Below are 19,321 nucleotides of genomic sequence, written 5' to 3' on the forward strand. Positions count from 1 at the left end.
TTTATTCAACCTGTAAAGAACTAGAATAAAGGCTTTTCTCGACGTCTACGTAAATAGAAGAACTTTTACATATTATGGTAAACCATACAAAATACTCCTAAACTCGGTGTTTTAGGTTAAAAACATTCTTAAACTTTAGTAAACTTTAAAAAAGCACCAAACTTTCAAAATAAAGTTAATAATAGCTTTAAAAAGTACCATTATTAACTATTATGGTTTGATATAGCAATAAAAAGAGACAGTCTCAATAACTAACTAAAATGTTGTAGAAAGTAAGCAACAGAATCTTTAAACTTAATATGTTTAACAAGAATTTACGTTAATCGGTGTAATAACCTAACAAATTAAAGAATTGAATACATCTCTATATAATTTCTTTTAAAATTAATTCTTTAATCCACCAAAATTTCAAACAATTATATCACTATATTGGCGAGATAGTAACGGCTTTCATTTATATATGAACCATGAAGTAATCATTGTTACTTTTTTAAGAATTGACTTCCTTCCAAACTTGTATTAAAAGTAATTCTTTTTATAAATATAGTATAGTAATATTTAAAAGAAATTGCAAATATAACAAAATCTATCGTGATAAATTTCTATTGTCTTTATAATTATCTTTATATATATTCTACGTTTTCTAAAGGTCATGGAAATGATATCCTTTTTTTCTTTTTTCAAGAAAAAGAAAAAAAAACTCCGGATTTTACAACAACTAGAAATCCATATTCTTACATCTTTACGAACCACCATCACTATAGTCCTATGTTAGGTTGGATGATCCATTATGTATTGCAACTCGTCAATAATTTTAACAAATTTTAAAATTTGTTCAAAGTTCAATTAAACTTGGGTAAAATATTTATATATAATTTTCTCTAGGATTTTAATTAATTCATCCATTTAACTATATAACATAATTAATGTGGGAATCAAATAATCAAAGAATATAATAAGAGAAAAATACTAATTTTTTTTTTATTATTACTTATTTGATAATAATAAAAAGAAAGAAAAATGGAATAATAAGACCCTATCCGATGAAACGTGTCGGGATGACACCAACATAGGATTGGAAATTCACAATCACACGTGCTGGCGACTTATTGCCATTACTCTACTTTCCTACTACAAAAATCAAACAACAAGACACAGCCTAATGTGATTGAACCAATCATCAATGAATCAAATAATATGAAAAAAGAAAAAAAAAAGAAAGAAATATCTCATTTTTGTTGTTGTTGTTTCTTTTATGATTTCTACGTCTTGTTGCTGTCGCCGGCGGTCACCTTTTCCGCCGCCTCAAATTTCTCTTTACCATTCATCTTCATCTTCAAACAGTGTAGTGTTGTTGTATAGTTTCAATATCCAATCCCTTTAGTTTCACCACTGATTCAACATGTCCTTTCAATGTATGAAGCTCCCTCAACCTTCAAAATACATCACAACCCAATTACAACCTCAAGGAAAATGACATTACAGATGATCAAACACTAGAGTTTTTGCTTGTTAATATTTACCTGGCGACTTCAGCACGCTTCTTGGCTTGCTCGGCGATTTCGGACAGCTCCCTGTAGTTGGTTTTGTCATTGAAGAGGTCAGATGTTTCAGGAGGCTGTAGGCCATGGAGGGTACGTTGAGCTGCAGCCCATTGAGCCTCCCTCTCGCCAATGCCATAATCCTTCTTTGATGTGAAAGCAGTCTGAAATGGCAGCAGGAAATGAGAATGTGAGCTAATAGGCAGCAGGAACAAGTAAAATATTATCCATGTTTGTTTTTAATTTATGTACTGTACCCTATTTTGGATCATGTTATTCCAAGCCTTGCCACTCAAAGCATATCTAGTGGCAAACTTGAGAACGTCAAGAGGAATGTAGAAGACTACGCTGTAAATCCAGATAACTCCTGCCCATCCCCACCCAATTCCTTTCATATCAGCGAAGCCCCAGTTGGCGTACACAGCAATCAAGGTAGCCACCTAAAAATAATTGAATTATTATTTAGTTTTAAGATCTATAATGGGGTTGCTTATATGATTATATCAATTTGTTTATGTGTATTATTGTGAGTGTTGTTACCAGTTGTGCTACAAAGAAAGCGAACACTAAGAGCAGACCAGGGCGTTCGATAAACGACCAGCTTCGAGATCTTGTCACAAAGATGAGTGCTTGACTTACTGTACTGACTTGAAGATACACAGCTGCTGTGAGCTCACCACCACTTCCTCTAATAGAATGTACACCAAATTTGTCCTGAACAACAGAAATCTATGAATACAGAAGCACAAACAATTGTATTGTGTAGCTAAAAGCGATCGTAAGTGTAATTTTTTAGTACCGTAAAGAAATCAGTAGCGTTAGCAATCCAGAAGAAAACAACGGTCATAACAGCTAAGTATGATCCCAAGACAATGCCAGTTGCAAAGATCTCACGTAGCTTCCATGAATCAGGAAGAGGAGAGGGTTTTACCCTATCTTTAGAGATGGTCATGATGGTACCATCATTGAGAATGGCTATGATTAAAACCATGAAAGGGGAGAAGTCAAATTTCCAAATGAGTGCAATTAGCAAAAATCCAAGTACAATACGGATGGTGATTGAGACTGCATAAATGGTGTAGTTTTTCATTCTTTGGAAAATGGCTCTGCTTGTTAAAACAGCGCTCACGATTACGCTCAATCCTGGCTCTGTCAAGACTATATCAGAAGCGCTTCTTGCAGCATCAGTTGCATCAGCAACTGCAATTCCTATGTCTGCTTTCTTCAAAGCTGGAGCATCATTCACACCATCTCCTGTCATTCCACAAATATGCTTCCTCTCTTGAAGCCTCCTCACAATTTCATATTTGTGTTCTGTATTTAATCAACATCATCCATTTAGTGTAAAAGCAACGGCACAAACAGAATTATGCTATTAAGAAAGTTAAACTCACCAGGGAAGACTCCTGCAAATCCGTCAGCTTTCTCAATGAGCTCATCAACAGGCAAAGAAGCAATTGACTCATCCTTGCTTTGTCCAAGAAGTGAGGAAGATGGGTACATGTTCGTGCCCATTCCAAGTCTACGCCCTGTTTCTTTTCCAATTGCCAATTGATCACCAGTGATCATCTTAACGTTGACACCGAGATTTAGTGCCCTTCGAATTGTCTCTGCACTGTCATGCCTTGGGGGATCAAAGAGAGGCAACAGACCAACAAATTGCCATGGTCCTCCAGCACTCTCTTTGGTTTTCTCTGGAACGGTTTGTCGGCAAACAGCGAGTGAACGAAGACCACGATCGGCAAATTTGTCGATGATTGAATGAGCCTTCTTCTTGATATCATCTCGGAGGTCGCAAAGTTCGATAATCTGCTCCGGTGCTCCTTTGCTAACTCGATGCCAGTTGCCATCATTGTCAATATATGTAATAGCTGTACGCTTGTCAACTGGGTTGAAGGGCAAGAAATGGACTTCTTTAATGCCTTCTCTGGCCTGTAAGGTTTAACATATTAGAATGTCATCAGATAACGTCTATTAAGGAAATATTTGATAGAGTTAAAAGAATACCTCCTTAGGATCACCAAGCATTCCAACAATGCAAGCATCAATAGCATCTTGATTCTCAACCCTGGAAGCTCTAGCTCCAAGCAGAACCAAATTATCTTTGTCTACATCTCTTACGAACACCTGAAATTTACAATTCCATGAGTATCATTTCCATTCACTACTTCCATGATATCTTTTATTAATGTGTTTAATGCACTGACCTCAATCATGGATTTATCAACAGTAAGCTTGTTGAGAGTTAGTGTTCCTGTCTTATCACTGCAAAGTACGTCCATCCCAGCCATCTCTTCAATGGCTGTCATTCTCTTTGTAATGGCACCTTGTTGGGATAGCCTATGAGAACCAATAGCCATTGTAACTGACAACACTGTTGGCATGGCAATTGGAATCCCTCCAATGAGAAGCACCAAGAGATTGTTAATCCCATCTCTATATCTACGATGTTGAATTGGATACATCACTACGATCTCTATCACCATCCCCAGGGCGATCGAGCAAATACAGAAGTTTCCAATGGCAGTCAAAACCTGAGAATTGAATAGTTATCATCAGTTTCAACATTATCATCATAACTCTAAAAGAGAATGTGAAAGTTGGCATCATTACCTTTTGGAAGTGTCCCACTTGATTTGTGCTATCAACCAAATGAGCAGCCTTCCCAAAGAAGGTATGGACACCAGTGGCAATTACAACAGCCTCGATCTCACCTTGCTTGACAGTGGAACCAGAAAACACTTCATCACCAGAGTTCTTAGTAACCGGCAAAGACTCACCAGTAAGTGCTGACTGATCAATCTTCAGAGGATCACCTTCCAACAAACGAGCATCAGCTGGAATAATATCTCCCAACTTAACGCTGATAACATCTCCTGGTACTAAGATTGCAGCCTCTTCTTCACACCATCTTCCATCTCGAAGAACCTTCCATCAAATCAACAAATCAGTAAAAACTACTAAAACACCAACCAACAATCACCTTCTTCTTCTTCTTGAATCATTAACTTACCTTGGTTTTTGGTGCAAGTCCTGCCATAAGTGCAGCTGCAGCATTGCCTGCATTGTTTTCCTCTATAAAACTAATTGTTGAATTGATAATAAGCAACGCAGTAATCCCCACGAAGTCTTGCCAGTCCGGTGGTTGTCCCTATAATCCATTGTTGAAATGATCACATCAGAATCTCATTTGAAAAACAGAGGAAAACAGAAACAGAGACAGAGAGATAAACGTTACCCCTCCATTGGCAAGCACTATTGCCATAATAGCTGCAGCTTCCATAACCCATGAAAGTGGATTCCACATAAAGCCCAAAAACTTAAGAAATTTACTTTCCTGCAATTTGTGACAGAGTTTGAAACGTTAGAACAAAAACCCATAAAAGAAGAAAATTTATGTTTGGTTTCATTAATTTTGCAACTCACTTTTTTCTCTTCAAGCTTATTTGGGCCAAAGAGTTGGAGCCTCTGACGCCCCTCCTCTGAGGACAAACCCTCTCGGGAGCATTTCAGCTGTTCAAACACTTCCTCAACGGGAATACGCTCCTGTACATCATTCAACAACTCAAAATTTTCAAAAACCACAAGAATTGAAAACAGTAAAAAACAACCCGTAAAAAAAAAAGAGAAACACCAACTTACAAGATCAATGTTCTCATTCTTGATCTCTTGCAAACTGATATCCGTCATTCTGAGAAATGTATAGAAGTTAAAATATAAAGATTAAGCAAAAAGAAGCAAATGGGTATTTGGAGAAAACAGTAATTTTTTTTTTTTTTTCAGTTTTCCATTGTAAGGAGTGAGAAGCGCCTTCAGGTTCCTTCAACTCGGGTTCGGCCAGGGGAAAAATGGTAAAATATTTTTTTGGTTTTTCTTGTTATGTTGTAGTGAAGAGGAGAATGATGGTTTTATAATGAAGTCTTGTGATGGGAATGAACGAAGGAGCGAGAGTTATGGTTTTCCTATAAGCTCGGTCGTCGTAAGGGAGTGTAGTACCGCCATTGCGCAACTTTCTGTTTTCCTTCTCCTTCATTCTTGCGCCATTTGTTGCAATTGGAAGGGATGATTGCTGTTTTACGTTAACGCCCCCTCACTTTCGTTATTATTTTGCTTTCAAACGGTCGAAATATAATTTTCACCATTCAATTCAAAATTACCAATTAATTTGGCATTACTTATCATTATTATTTTAGAAGACATAAAATCTTTTTGTTAATTTGATTTAAGTTTTGCATTAGCTTTTTTTTGTATTTTCAAAAACAAAATTGTCCAATTTTGATGGTATATCTTAATTATATTATCAATTTTGATTGTATCTTCAACACAATTTGATTGAAGTATTATTTGGTTTAAACCTCCCAGCGCTAATTTGTGAGGGATTGAGTTAATTGATTTTCTCGTTCTTGTCGAAGGATATTTGTCGTGGAATTCAACACAACAATTGTCGATTGGATTGCACATCTTGTCATGTGACTGACAATTTGAACAGGTTGGATCATACATACAAAGTTCAATCAAGTCCTGTAAGCTTACCATATGAGAATAAAGCACTCGTTACAATGGAAGGGTGTGTTGCGGTTTCATGTTGGAATGTGTTCTATTTGTACCTGGTTTACAATGCAATTTAATATCAGTGTCATCTGATTGGCGCCAAGTGAACAATAGGATGAACTCCATCATTTAGAAAGGATTTATATATGAATCTTCCTCGTGCCGTAATCTTCTCTCTTTATAAAGAAAAATCTATCTGATCTTGCATAGTGGACGTAGGCTTTAAGCTGATCAACCACTTATATAAACACTGTCTCGATCTTCTTCTCCCTCTCTTCCCCGTTGATTGAATGCGCTTCTATTTCATATAGCTCTTTGTTGATCAAAAACTTCAATCTCATTGCGGAGCTGCATGCTAGCTACAAGTAAACAAAGAAGAAAGAAGCTAAGAGATATCATTATTATAAGTTCATTTTGCATAAAAGAATTAATTAAAGGTAAGGAAATTGCATAATAAAGGCATATATGTTCTTCTGTTGACAACACATGAAAGAAGTGTAATTCATATTAAGTTTTATCATCAACAAAAAGAAGAAGAAGAAGAGAATATGTCGATATATGAATATAGTTACTTAAAAATTTTGGGGGTGAAATTTGCATATTAAATGTGGAAATGCAAAGTAATCGTGATAGGGTAGATATAGAAGTTGTTTAGTTTAATGTATGAACCTATCAATGGGATTATAAGAATTACACCTTTAATTTGAAAGCTTGGTTAAGATTGATTTCTACCCATTGATTAATTAATCGTTGTTAATTGTTTTTTTTTGGAATTCAATTTGTACTATTTCAACGAAGTTAGAAAGATAATCGATATTATTTTCATGGATCTAAAAAATTCGACCAATCACTTTCAAAATTATATAACATCTCTACTGGAAATTGTCATCATCTAACACCTAATGACATTATTATTGAATTTATACACTTTTTTTTTTCTCATTCAATATTTTATAAGATGAAAAACAATATTGTATGCAATTCATTTTGTTTTAAAAATAATAAACTATAAATATCTTTAACAATTTACAAATCATAGATTTTCCAAACAACCTTACATCATTAATTGAAGTTTATGGATCGGTATTAATTCTTAAAGCAATTAATGACAATGAGAAATTTTAGAATTATATAATTTTTTTTTATAGAGAATTATAAAAGTTTGAAGCTTATTTACTTGTAATTAGAAAATTCTTGATGGTAATACAATTGTGAGAGAGTCACAATTATTATTTATCTAATTATAGTATTAATATAATATAAATTAACTTAACTATTGTTAATATAATCTCAAAGAAAGTAATATTTAAAGAGTTAAATAGATATTTAAAAGAAAAAAATAAATTCTCTCAAATTAACGTATAAAGATGAAATTGACGTACGCAAAGTAATATGAACATATGAACGTAGGGATAAAGTCAATTCAAATTTAAATACGCAATTTTATAATTTAATGTAAAGGGTGAAAAGAAAAATTCATCTTTATAATATACTTCTCTTCAGTGTATTATTTTTATTAAATTAGACATTGATATTGATAGGATAGTGAACTTTTTAAGTTATTATAAAATAATTTAGCCCTATCATCATTAATACAATACAGAGGGTGTGGAAAGAAAGTAAATAGGAGATGGAAATTTAAAGAAAGGCAAAGAGGATCAAAATGATGAGTGATGAGTTATCACTATCTATCCTACATGATTCACATGAACACAAATTTCAAACTCATGATTGAAACCAAAACCCATTTATATATATATATATATATATATATATATATATATATATATATATATATATATATATATATATATATATATATATATATATATATATATATATATATATATATATATATTAATAAGTCGGATTCGAGCATGTATTGTTTGTCATTCACTTTTTCTTTTTTTCCTTCATATTATATAATATTATAACATTCTACTGTGATCTTTTTAATGAATGAAATAGGGTGAAGAAATCTCCACAAGAGTAATAGGAGAAGGTTCAATATTGCTTTATAATTTTATCATCAATGATGTAACTTTTGACGAAACCCTTGAATAGTTAGTCGATTTTTAAGAAAAAGATTAATTTTTGTAAATGAATAGTAATAACTTAAAAAATTGATAGTAATTAATGATGATAGGAAGAAGATGAAAAGAATTGGAGTATAAAATTTGTAATGGGGGACACAATCAATTTCACTACATGTACATAGCATCATTACTTATGAGCTTCCTAAGGGAGAGATAAATTATTTATGGGAGAAAAAGCATATATTATTACATAAATATAAAAAAAAAATGGGGAGACAATCATTAAGCCAAAAAAATAAAAATAAAAATAATAATAGATAAAGTTGGGTCTTAATTTGTTGGAATTTGTATGCTAATTGATGGATTATTCCATATTATACATTCATAAGCTTATTAATTATTATTTTTTTACTTATTATTACTTAATTAAAATGATTATCCATTTAATCTAGAGATTAACTTTGGAGTTATGTGTAGTAATAATTAAAGATTGGATTCGATGATGACTTTACTATTCTTAAGGTTTTTTTAAAGTATTTGTTGCTCTTTAACTTGTAATAAATATTTTTAATATTATAACCAAGATTTGATTCATAGAATATTTCCTTTTATTATTGTTTTCCCTTTTTGAAAATAAAAAGATTTGGTTTATTGGGAAGGGAAAAGAAAAGGAAAATTTAGTTTTTTCATCCAACATATTATTTGCTCAATACTATTTTTCACTTATTTTAGATTAATATTCAACATTCAAACTAATTAAATTACGAACAAATTAACTTTTTTTTTTAAGGATGATTAATAAAAGAATTAAAAGTATATATCCAATGTGATGGGTGATTTTGAATGCTTAATCAAAACAATAAAGTTGAAAAAGTAGTAAATTAAATTTTGAACTAAAAATAGCACCCTAAACTCGAAATAGTTTTAAGAGGAAGGTAAGACAATGCGAAAGCCCAAATTTATGCTCTCGTCCTTGATCTCAGCTAGGCCAAGTTTGAGGTCGACCCCTAGAAAATAAAATAACTAATGGGACATATCTCATATGTGCTCTTTGGCCGAAAGCATCAACCCTAGGATCAAAATGAGCCTAAGGAAAGATGTTCAACCTTAGAAGAGGGCAATTGATATCGATTATGCCCCTCATCTAGTTGGCTATCTAATTATCTTGAGAAAGCTTGAAACCCTAGGGAACAACCTTAAAACAACTTCCCCTATAAGTATATATATAATTATAACTTTATATAACGAGGTAATTAGAATCTACTCTCAAATCCTCTAACTTATGCTCTCTTGCATTCTTGACTTGACATCAAAATGTGTAGTAGGATCACACCCGTATGCAAATTTTCCTTTTTTACAAATCACATTATATTTTTCTCTAAAAACAACTTTAGTGTTCGTGTCATTTGAATTTTATTATCTAAAATTTGACATCAACCATCTATAAGGTTTCAAATGCTTTTTTTCAATAATTTTTTTTCTTTTATTTTTTTAGATATAATCTTGAATATGATAATATTTTAAACTAATATATAATTAAATTTAACACTAAAAGGCATATTTTTCAAATATGCATGTGGTTTGCTAAAAATCACAATAATTATAATCTCACTTTCAAAACATTCTCATTTTGTTTTCTCACTTGTTTCTTTTTTTTTTTTCTCTCATCTTGATAAGGGACTTGACAGGTTTATTTATTTATTTATTTATTTATTTTATCACTTTCATCTTATATATATATTTCCCATTTCTAACATCACTTTTGACCCACATACTCATTCTACCTATCTCTATATTATTCCACTTGTTTTTTTTTTCCTTTTATGTAGGTTGTCATCAAGTGCTTCATAAAATTCTATTTTTTTAACACATTATTAATTTTTTTTTATTTCTTGAAAGTTTTTTTTCCCAATAATTGACCTTAATTAGTATAGCTCAACTATGTGTTTTATTCATATATATATAAAGTTTTGAATGGAAAAAAAAAAGCTTTTGAAGTATAACAATAAAATTCAAGAACCATGCATGCTTGAGTTTAACAAAATTTGAACATTAGAAAACAAAATTAAACTTTTTTTTTTTATGTTTTTAAATTTAATATCAAAAATTTCTTTTGTTTATAAATATTTTATATATTAAATAATTTTTTAAATATACTATTGTTGAAATATGCTGCAATTTTATTGAAAAAAATGACAAAATAGTTCATAAATAAAGTATTTTTGATACATTAACTTAATTTAATTAGCTTGTTAGGGATTTAATTTAAAAAATATATATCAAAGTTTATTTGTCATATTCTTCTAGACAAACAAACATATATTGTATAGTCTAAATCAAGCCTTCATTAGTCTCACTCCTACTTTATTAATTTTGTCTTTCTTTCTTTTTCTTTTTCTTTTTCCTTTTTCCTTTTTCTTTTTTCTTTTTCCTTTTCCTTTTTATTCTCCCTTTCTCTATTCTCTCTTCAACTTCTTTTCATAGTTTTCCTTATTTTACTTTTTTTTTTCCCTTCACATGATCCAAGGTTGTAGCTCCAACATGTACTTGTCAAATAAATTAAACAATTCTTTCTTTTGACTCTTTTTTGGTTGATTTTTTAAAAAATAAAAATAAAAAGAAATTGTATATGAACTAAGAATTTTCTACTTAAATGTTATATATATATATTTCATAATGTGGAGTGATATTTGATATATTGTATAGAGATTTCCTAAAATAGAGGTGAATCAACTAGCATGGAAGAAAAAAAATGATTTGTTCATGGCATCTTAATATTTGGTTTTTCTTTATGTGATTGAACTCGAATTAAAAAGAAAAAGAGCATTGAATTTATTTCATAAATAATGTAATCTAATTATTTGTAGAACCAAAATGATGATTATTAATTATTATTATTAGGGCAAAACTCAAAGGACCCAAGATCAAGCAACTCTTGAATCATTTGCTCCACGTGGTCATCTTCAAGCCGGCGGACCTCCTCAACCTCCCGGCTGGAGACCCATCTGGCCTCTTTCTCCGGCCAGTGACCTCCCTCGAGTTTGGTGGCCGGAGTTTGAGTTGGGTCGGCGGATTTCCGGACGGCGAATTGGGCTTTGGTCATTTGGAGGGAAGCCATTCGACATCTTTGCAACTTCTCGATCAATGTCGGAGTTAGAAGCTTGGACGAGGGCGATGCCGGCGAGGGATGATGTGGTGCGCTATGATTGGTGGAGAGATTGTTGGGAGTACAACACATAATCGTAGCTGCTTCGTCGTATGCTCTGGCGGCGTCTTCGGCCGTTTCGAAAGTTCCCAGCCATATCCTTGTCTTCCTGATTCGTTTACAATTCAATAATAATTTTAAACATGTATTTGGATACATCTTATCTTACGTTACGTTCATCATTTTTTTTCTTCAACCTATTCAAATGTTAATATATACATAGAAACATCCTTAGTTCATCCAAAATCTACACTTGTCTCTACCATCTTTGTCGATTACAAAAGAAATAACAGTATTAAAGAAATATATTTTTTCATAAAAAAGAAAACTGAGTTTTTTAGATATAGAACATGAGTGATCACAAAAACTGTTGAGAAGCTAAAACAAAAATTTCTACATTCCTTATACTACGTTGAGTAGAAGTCTTGTCACACAAAATGAAGTGATTTGGGAGAAAGTGATTTTAATAGGTGAGAGAGAGGGGAGAGAGATGCAGCATACAGTATAGGATGACGAATCTCAGAGACCCAAGAGCCCCAATGCCTTTGACGGACTCCTCTATAGCGTTGTTGAGGTCTTCCCATTTTTCTAAAAGTAAATATACACACAAATCAGAGAATAATAGTGCAAATTTATAGCAATCTTTTTCTCTTTGCCCTTTCCATCCCCTCTGCATGCCCCTACCAAATCATCATTTTACCATTCTTTCTTTTTGCTTTTTTCTAAAGAGAAAAAATTATATGATTAATATATTTGAGTGCAACTGATATATCAGTCTACATCTTTCTTGATGCCTATATTACTTTAATTACCAAAGGAATTATATTTTCTTTTAAAAAAAATTTACAATGAAATAAATCATGATTGAATATTGAGTAGTAGAATGTATAAAGTTGGGTGAAACTCGAAATTTTTAAATATTTAAGTGCATTTTAAACTATATAATCTCCTCCATGTCAATTTCATGTGATAAATTTTAGAAAAAGAAACAATATTTGTTTATGTTGTCTTGGTCGTTGTGTGTGATTGGAAGAGAATGCATGGAAGTTCATTACTCTTATTATTAGTTCATTTTTGTGATTAAATGGGTTGGAAAATTTTTTATTTTACCTTTTGAATTATATGCTATTTTCCTTATAAATAATGTTTTGTTGCTATTGAATTCTAAATGATGTTGACGTGACTAAACATAGTATGTATAGATATTTTCTTTTAGAAGGTGGAACGTAAAATTAATTTCTTAATAATTACTTTATATGCGTGTGACTTTACGTATATATTCTTATTAGGACAATGATTACGATGCTTCTCCATTCTCCACCACCATATAACATAACTTGATTTTAGCCTCAATATGGGAATTTGAGGATGTAGGTAGTGTACTTTAATTTATTTTTAATGTTTTATATACACTTATTTATTAGGAGAAATAATTCCAAATTAAAGGGAACAGCTAGGTGGCCTTATTTGCAATATGTTGAATCTCTATCTCACAAACACAATTATATGCTTTTTTTCTTAATTAGCTTCCAATTTTGACTTTACATTTGTGAATGTTACCTTGGTGTGTAGCAAAGCATGCATTGATATTATGGGGATACCCTACTCTCACTGTTATATATATATATATATATATATATATATATATATATATATATATATATATATATATATATTGGAAATATAGCAAAAGCATAATTATATATAATTTAGCATAACACATTATCGAATTTATTAAATTACTAAAGTACCCCAATCAAAATCCTTAACTTAGGAGTTATATATTTTCCACAAAAAAATTTAAATCATAAAAATCAAAGTGATCCTAACAAAAAGAATTAGTAATAGTATTTAAATCATCTAATAAAAAATAAAAAATAAAAACAACGACGGTTCTCAAATAAAACGAAATAATCGATCGAAATATTTACAATTATAGAAAAATACCACAGTTTATTTATAATATAAAATAATAAAATATTATTTATATCATAACATGATACAGATAAATATATACAATAATATAACACAGATAGACGACGATATTTTATTACGATAAGACTAGATTAATTATTATATTACAAACTAAAGTAGAACAAATCCAAAGGGGCCTTGGGAGGACGAAGTCGATTTGGGCTAAAACCCAAAAGAATTTGGATTTGGTATGGGGCATTGTTGGTTCCATGCAATCCTCAACCCTAATAGTATCTAAAGGGAAAATCACTAATCCTATTTGAGAAAGTATCTAAATCAAACACTTTAATATATTTGCTCTTTTTATGAATTTAATCATAATTATATGTTTTGATTATTAAAATTATGTATTTATTTCCTGATAAGTTTTTAAAAGTTATCTTTTTTTTTTAATGCTAAATGTGATCCAACATTCTCTTAATATTTGTAATTTTTTTAAAATTTTGTTATATACTTAATTATTATTTATAATATTGTTACTTATTATAGTTGGGTAAAGTAGTTAAAATTTATTTACTATAATTTTGTTGTTATTAGAAAAATTATTGTAAATGACAAATTGTTGGAAAATATTTATAAAATATATTAACATTTCAAATTCTATCAATAATAGATATCGACGAACACTAATAGAGGTCTATCTATCCATCCGTGTTTATTAGTGCTAAAATCTAAAAAATTTGTAATTATTTTATAAATATTTTAATTTATTTTACTATTTTAATGTTAACCGTTTTCATCCTAAAAAATTCTTTAACATTATTTTTAATAATTTAAAGATATTATTGTAACTTTTAAAAACTCGAAATTAGTCATAGAACAAATGACAAAGTTTAACGATGATCGAACCTTCCTAATATCACTTTCATAATGTTTAACTAATTTTAATAAATTAGTCGAGATGAGTGATGGAAATTAGAAAGTTGATAACAACCCCTGTAATATAAGATTGATACTTTCAAATTTCTTGTATTTTAACAAAATAAAATCTAAAGTTATAATCATTTTAATAGTACTCTCTTCTCTTGTTTTATCTGCTCCTTTTGCCTGTGGGGACTAACCAAAGCACCTAAACAATTTTATAGTGCAATTAAAAAAAAACACTAGTTGGTGTAAAGAATCTTGTCACTCCTACTAAAACAACAAAATGAAAACAAAAAAAAAAAAAAAAAAAAAAAAAAGGGTCTATACATCCAAAGAGAGAACCACCAGGTTGGATACAGTTTGAAGCCACTTACAATATGTATATATATAAATATATATATCCAAACATAAAATGGAACCCCCAAAAAAAGAGTCTAAAAAGGGAACCACAAATCATACAATCTCAGCTGCACTCATAAAACAATGCTTGAGAATCAATAGGCCATTACCACTCTGGCATGCTTTTGTAAAGGACAGCCAGAGGTAACATGGAACTTGAAGAACTACTACTGTATAACCAACCCACAACTTCCCAAGATAAAAATGATAAAAGAAAGAAAGAAAGAAAGAAAGAAAGCTGTCTGAAATTTTTTTTCTAAGCTAGTAGACTTACTATTCTCATGTGGGGTTTTGTGTTGAATTCTCTTTCACCTTCTCTTTTGAATCCTGTTCTTCTGATATGAAGTCTGAGCTATCTTCACCAGCTTTTATTTCTGTAGTTTGTGCAGCTACTTGATGGCTCTTGAACAGTTCATCGCCTTCTAATTTCGCTAGCTTCTCTTTTGATTCTCCTTTTAGTAGTTCAACCACCTCGAGCATGGTTGGTCGTTTCTCTGGTCGTGAATGGGAACAACAGAGCGCAACGAGGATGACCCTCTTTAGCTCGTCTGCATTGTAGTCTCCATTTAGCTTTGGGTCTGCAAGCTCCTCGAAATTTTTCTCAACTACAATCGGTAGTGCCCAATCTATGATTGTGCGTTTCATTGTTGCACTTAATTTCTCAAGCGGCTTCTTGCCGGTGGCAAGCTCAAGCAGGAGAATGCCAAAGCTGTATACGTCACAACTCTCTGATGCCTTACCTAACATGGCATATTCAGGAGCGAGGTATCCGAGTGTGCCCTTGACTCTTGTAGTTACATGTGTTGCACCATCGGGGATGAGTTTTGCAAATCCGAAGTCAGCTACACGAGCTTGGAAATCAGGATCCAGCAAAACATTGCTAGCTTTGATGTCTCGATGAATGATATGTGGGGTTGCTTGATGGTGAAGATAGCTGAACCAAACAAAATTCAGAGTGATCAAAATGCGTAAAAGAATGCCAAGATGAAATAAAGATGTGTTTACTTACGCAATTCCCTCGGCAGACCCAATGGCGATTTTCATGCGACGTTTCCAATCAAGGTGACATTCCGATGAGTGATGTCCATGTAGATGGGAGAGTAGACTTAGATTGGGCATGTAGTCATACACGATCAAGCGCTCTTGCCCTTCAGCACAGTATCCACGTAAACTTAATAGATTCTTGTGCCTAACTCGGGCCAGTATCTCAACTTCCACAGAGAATTCCATGTCTGCTTTGTTGCTCCAGACCTTCAACCTCTTAACTGCAATCTGCAAAAACATTCCGTTTAGATTTCAGAGTAGGTTGCAGTTCTGAGATTCAAAATTACAAATAGCGTCAACATGTTCAGATGAGACCAAAACTCAAAGTTCTGACATGGAATTTCAAACCTTGAACTATGCAAAGGAGAAGATTTATTTACAAACGAGATACCCTCTTTCAACTTTATGGTATTAACTCCTTAAAGCGCTGAACCTACTATATATTGTCAATCCTAGCCTCAACAAATCTAAAATTCAAAATCTTCAGGAACGCTAAATTATTCTTATTTTTTTCAATTTGCGTGAGGAGTTTGACTTCCACATCAACTTCTGAGAATCCTCTAACACTACTACATTTGTTTTCCAAAGAAACTTGTAAGATGTCAAATCCTGGGTAAGTGGCCACTGGTCACCATAATTTAACCGAATTTTTACAAGTCCTTTGTTATTTTCATGGACCTTATTAACACTAAGCTAACCATCGGTGGTTACCCTTCATACTGGCATTCGCCCAAATTTCGCAACTCTTGTGCACTTGGCCCTCAAAAATTCCAAATTGGCCAGAGAAGAGAATGAGCACGTATCCTTATATATTACCAATTTACCATGTAAGCACTTCCATGAAGACCAACAGATCGGATCAAGTTTAGGGTATTATATTATTTCTAAATATAATACATTTTCTGTGGAATATGAAAGAATAGTCCAGAGATCATAGGGCAGTGATTTTGTTTGGGTTTATAACAACTCAATATGAAAAGCTTCTAATGCGCTTTAGACATCCTTGTAAATAGTGACATTCTGCTGGCATGTTAAGGTAGCTAAACAGAACAAGATAAGAATCTTAATGATAAAAGTCGTACCAAACAGCCCTGGTCTCCGTCCTTTCACAATCATGTGATTAACATCTCAAAAATTTCACATGATACATGAAGTTTCAAGGAAGTGTACACTTTCACTCGAACTCAAAAAATTGTAGTACATTCAATAGTTTATTCGCCACAAGGAAAGATCTTAACTTCACCAGCTTACTTCTATTTTAAAACTGATAAAACACGTATTTAAATGGAGCTAAAATGACTCTAACCAAGAATGGTGGCATAGTTTATTTGAAACAAGTTGAAGAATAATATTCCAAATCTAAATAAATCCATGTCACATCAATTGATAGGATAAACTATGATAAGTTAGGCATCCTTTAATCATCATTAAGAAAATAATTACGGGAGTTTGGAAACTAAGAAAAGTTAACGCATTGATTACTTGTGATCCATCCCACAGCTGTCCCCAGTAAACGCTACCAAATCCTCCTTCTCCAAGCTTGTTATCATAATTAAAATTATTTGTAGCCGAGTGTAATTCTTTCAATGAAAAGACCCTCCATGTTTGCTGTTTCTTCCCTCTTTCTTTCCTGCAGAATAGAACAACAGTCAACAAACAAAAACAAACCTCCCAGAAAGTTGCAAAATTTTTCCACCAGTTGAGTAAGGATCATAATACAGTATTAGAATCAGATCAACAAAAAAACGTAAAGTTCGCGGAAAATTCTTATGTAATCCAAAATTCAACTTCTACATCCAATACCCATCTCTCTTTCCTCCAAAGACACCAGGCCCGCAAACTGCTCGATAAAAGTCCCGTTTGAAGTTTAAACAATATCTCACAAATTCAAAGTCAGACCCCGAGCTAAGAATTGGAACCCAATACAATACTCAAAAGATTTACAGAAATAAAAAAAAATATTAAGCCCAACCCAGAAGCTAAATCCTTCAGAAAACTAAAAGGGGGCAGAGAAAAAGAAGTAAGAAGGGCAACCCAGAGAGCAAAACATAAAACCAAATATATAAACGAAGTAAATCAAGAGAGTTAAAGTGAGTTAATTAGTCCAAACGTACCGATCCAAACCAATTCCACAGCAGGAGAAGGGGCGAAAGGCCATGAAAACAGAGGCAAATCAGAGGGAAGTTAGTGAGTATGAAAGACAAAGGTAGGTGTTGCTTAATTAGCTTACAGAGTTAATATATGTTACAGAAAGGAAGAAGAAGAAGAAGAAGAAGAAGAGAGAGATGCGAAGCGTAAAGGGACAGAGGAAGAAACAAACATTTGCAAAAAAAAAGAAAAAGGGAATGGGTTTGGTTTGGTTTGATGGAGTTTTGATTTTGGGTGTGTAAAAAAGTTCAAAAAAAAAAAAAAACAAGAGAGAGAGAGAGAGAGAAGTTGGACGAATGTTGGGCTTTGTTTGAGAAGAGAGAGAGGCGGAAACAGAGGGGATTGAGAGCGTTTTGAAGAGAGATAGCGAGAGAGAGAGAGAGAGAGAGAGAAATGGCGTCCTCCCCCTGTAGTCTTCTTCACGCCTCCATGTCTGACTCTCTCTCTCTCTTTCTCTTTTTTTATTTGTTAATTTTAAAATTCAAATATTCCAGCTGTGTACAAATTCCCAACCGAAACGACTCGGGAGAGCAATTTTATTTTTTAAAAAACAAATAATCTCATGGAAACCCCTTTTTTTCTTAATCTTTTTTAATTTTAAAATAAGAGTTTTTTAATTTCCATTATAACTTAACCGCGTATACTTGTATGCTATGCTATGCTATGCTATACATGTCGTAACAAAAGCATGCTTAATTTGAGTAGCAATATATTTTAGTCATAGCCACGGTTCAACTTTTAGCGTTTTTAGGGTCAATCAATATCAAAAGGTAACGAAACCAATTAATGGAATGCGTTAGTCTAGTTTTGGCCGATTTAATCTAATGTTATAATCAATTCATGAGTTTATCAAGTAAGATCTTTTGACAACATTTAGCTAAGTCGTTAGGAATCAAAATTCTTTACACTTGATTTTCCTTAAAGAGTCTATCCAACATTTCCAGGCAGTCGATCAAATTTGATCATCAGTTAACTTACGAACTTTTGTATGATAAACCAATTAATTAATCAGTAGATAGTCTCACATTCTCTAATCGACAAAGGTAATCTCATGTTTTGTTTTCTTTTTCTGTCAATCTCTTTTACTTTCCTGCATTTTAATTTTCTATTCCACCACAACCCAAAACCCTTCGTTTTACTACTTTTCTAAAGGCTTATTTAGGTTTGAGAGATTTTGTCTTAGCCTCCCGATGGCTTTTGACTCGATCTTGCTACTGAGACTACTACTTAGTTACAAATTAGTTACAACCTTTTAGAACTAATTGATAGCAAAATTAAATAAAATCTAGAATGTATTAATAATTCTATCCAAGTCTATCGACAATATCGATGTCTATTAGTATATATCATTGATAAAATGTAAAATTTTGCTCTATTTTGTAAAAATTATCGATAGCTTTATCATTTACAATAATTTTTACATTTAACTCAAATATTAATTGTTTGCTTTATTACGTTCAGGCAAATAGACATTTAGATTATAATATATTTTTTCTTTTTGTAGGAATAGATTTTTATGCTTGAATGCACATTTATCTTTATGCATTTCTTCTTACCAC

At 32.0% G+C, this 19,321-nt stretch overlaps 3 protein-coding genes across 3 annotated transcripts; all 3 read right to left on the minus strand.

Annotated features, from left to right (window-relative positions):
* Nucleotides 1-1,021: 1,021 nt before the first annotated feature.
* Nucleotides 1,022-5,420, minus strand: LOC103494683 (ATPase 9, plasma membrane-type). The gene is made up of 13 exons (XM_008455985.3): nt 5,184-5,420; nt 4,968-5,087; nt 4,780-4,878; nt 4,555-4,692; nt 4,155-4,469; nt 3,749-4,075; nt 3,549-3,668; nt 2,936-3,473; nt 2,341-2,855; nt 2,082-2,255; nt 1,799-1,981; nt 1,524-1,705; nt 1,022-1,433 (listed from the first exon to the last, which is right to left on the minus strand). The coding sequence occupies exons 1-13, from the start codon at nt 5,229-5,231 to the stop codon at nt 1,337-1,339; spliced, it is 2,856 nt and encodes a 951-aa protein (XP_008454207.1). The 5' UTR covers nt 5,232-5,420; the 3' UTR covers nt 1,022-1,336.
* A 5,516-nt stretch (nt 5,421-10,936) lies between these two features.
* Nucleotides 10,937-11,939, minus strand: LOC103494684 (ethylene-responsive transcription factor ERF003-like). Its single transcript, XM_008455986.3, has 2 exons — nt 11,835-11,939; nt 10,937-11,442 (listed from the first exon to the last, which is right to left on the minus strand). Exons 1-2 carry the CDS (start codon nt 11,915-11,917, stop codon nt 11,013-11,015), a joined length of 513 nt encoding a protein of 170 aa, XP_008454208.2. The 5' UTR covers nt 11,918-11,939; the 3' UTR covers nt 10,937-11,012.
* A 2,556-nt stretch (nt 11,940-14,495) lies between these two features.
* On the minus strand, nt 14,496-18,201 carry LOC103494685 (PTI1-like tyrosine-protein kinase At3g15890). The gene is made up of 4 exons (XM_008455987.3): nt 17,729-18,201; nt 17,097-17,244; nt 15,580-15,842; nt 14,496-15,504 (listed from the first exon to the last, which is right to left on the minus strand). Exons 1-4 carry the CDS (start codon nt 17,770-17,772, stop codon nt 14,850-14,852), a joined length of 1,110 nt encoding a protein of 369 aa, XP_008454209.1. The 5' UTR covers nt 17,773-18,201; the 3' UTR covers nt 14,496-14,849.
* Nucleotides 18,202-19,321: the final 1,120 nt, after the last annotated feature.

The sequence above is a fragment of the Cucumis melo genome, chromosome 7 (assembly GCF_025177605.1).
Source record: "Cucumis melo cultivar AY chromosome 7, USDA_Cmelo_AY_1.0, whole genome shotgun sequence".
NCBI classification, from domain to species: Eukaryota; Viridiplantae; Streptophyta; class Magnoliopsida; order Cucurbitales; family Cucurbitaceae; genus Cucumis; species Cucumis melo.

Coding starts and splice junctions, on each gene's coding strand:
- LOC103494685 (XM_008455987.3), bottom strand. CDS start 17,772: ATGGCCTTTCGCCCCTTCTCCTGCTGTGGAATTGGTTTGGATCG. Junction 17,245..17,728: donor TGTGGAATTGGTTTGGATCG/GTACGTTTGGAC, acceptor TCTATTCTGCAG/GAAAGAAAGAGGGAAGAAAC. Junction 15,843..17,096: donor AGCTGTGGGATGGATCACAA/GTAATCAATGCG, acceptor ATGTTTTTGCAG/ATTGCAGTTAAGAGGTTGAA.
- LOC103494684 (XM_008455986.3), bottom strand. CDS start 11,917: ATGGGAAGACCTCAACAACGCTATAGAGGAGTCCGTCAAAGGCATTGG. Junction 11,443..11,834: donor GAGATTCGTCATCCTATACT/GTATGCTGCATC, acceptor TAAACGAATCAG/GAAGACAAGGATATGGCTGG.
- LOC103494683 (XM_008455985.3), bottom strand. CDS start 5,231: ATGACGGATATCAGTTTGCAAGAGATCAAGAATGAGAACATTGATCTT. Junction 4,470..4,554: donor GACTTGCACCAAAAACCAAG/GTAAGTTAATGA, acceptor ATTTGATGGAAG/GTTCTTCGAGATGGAAGATG. Junction 4,076..4,154: donor AAGTGGGACACTTCCAAAAG/GTAATGATGCCA, acceptor TTCAATTCTCAG/GTTTTGACTGCCATTGGAAA.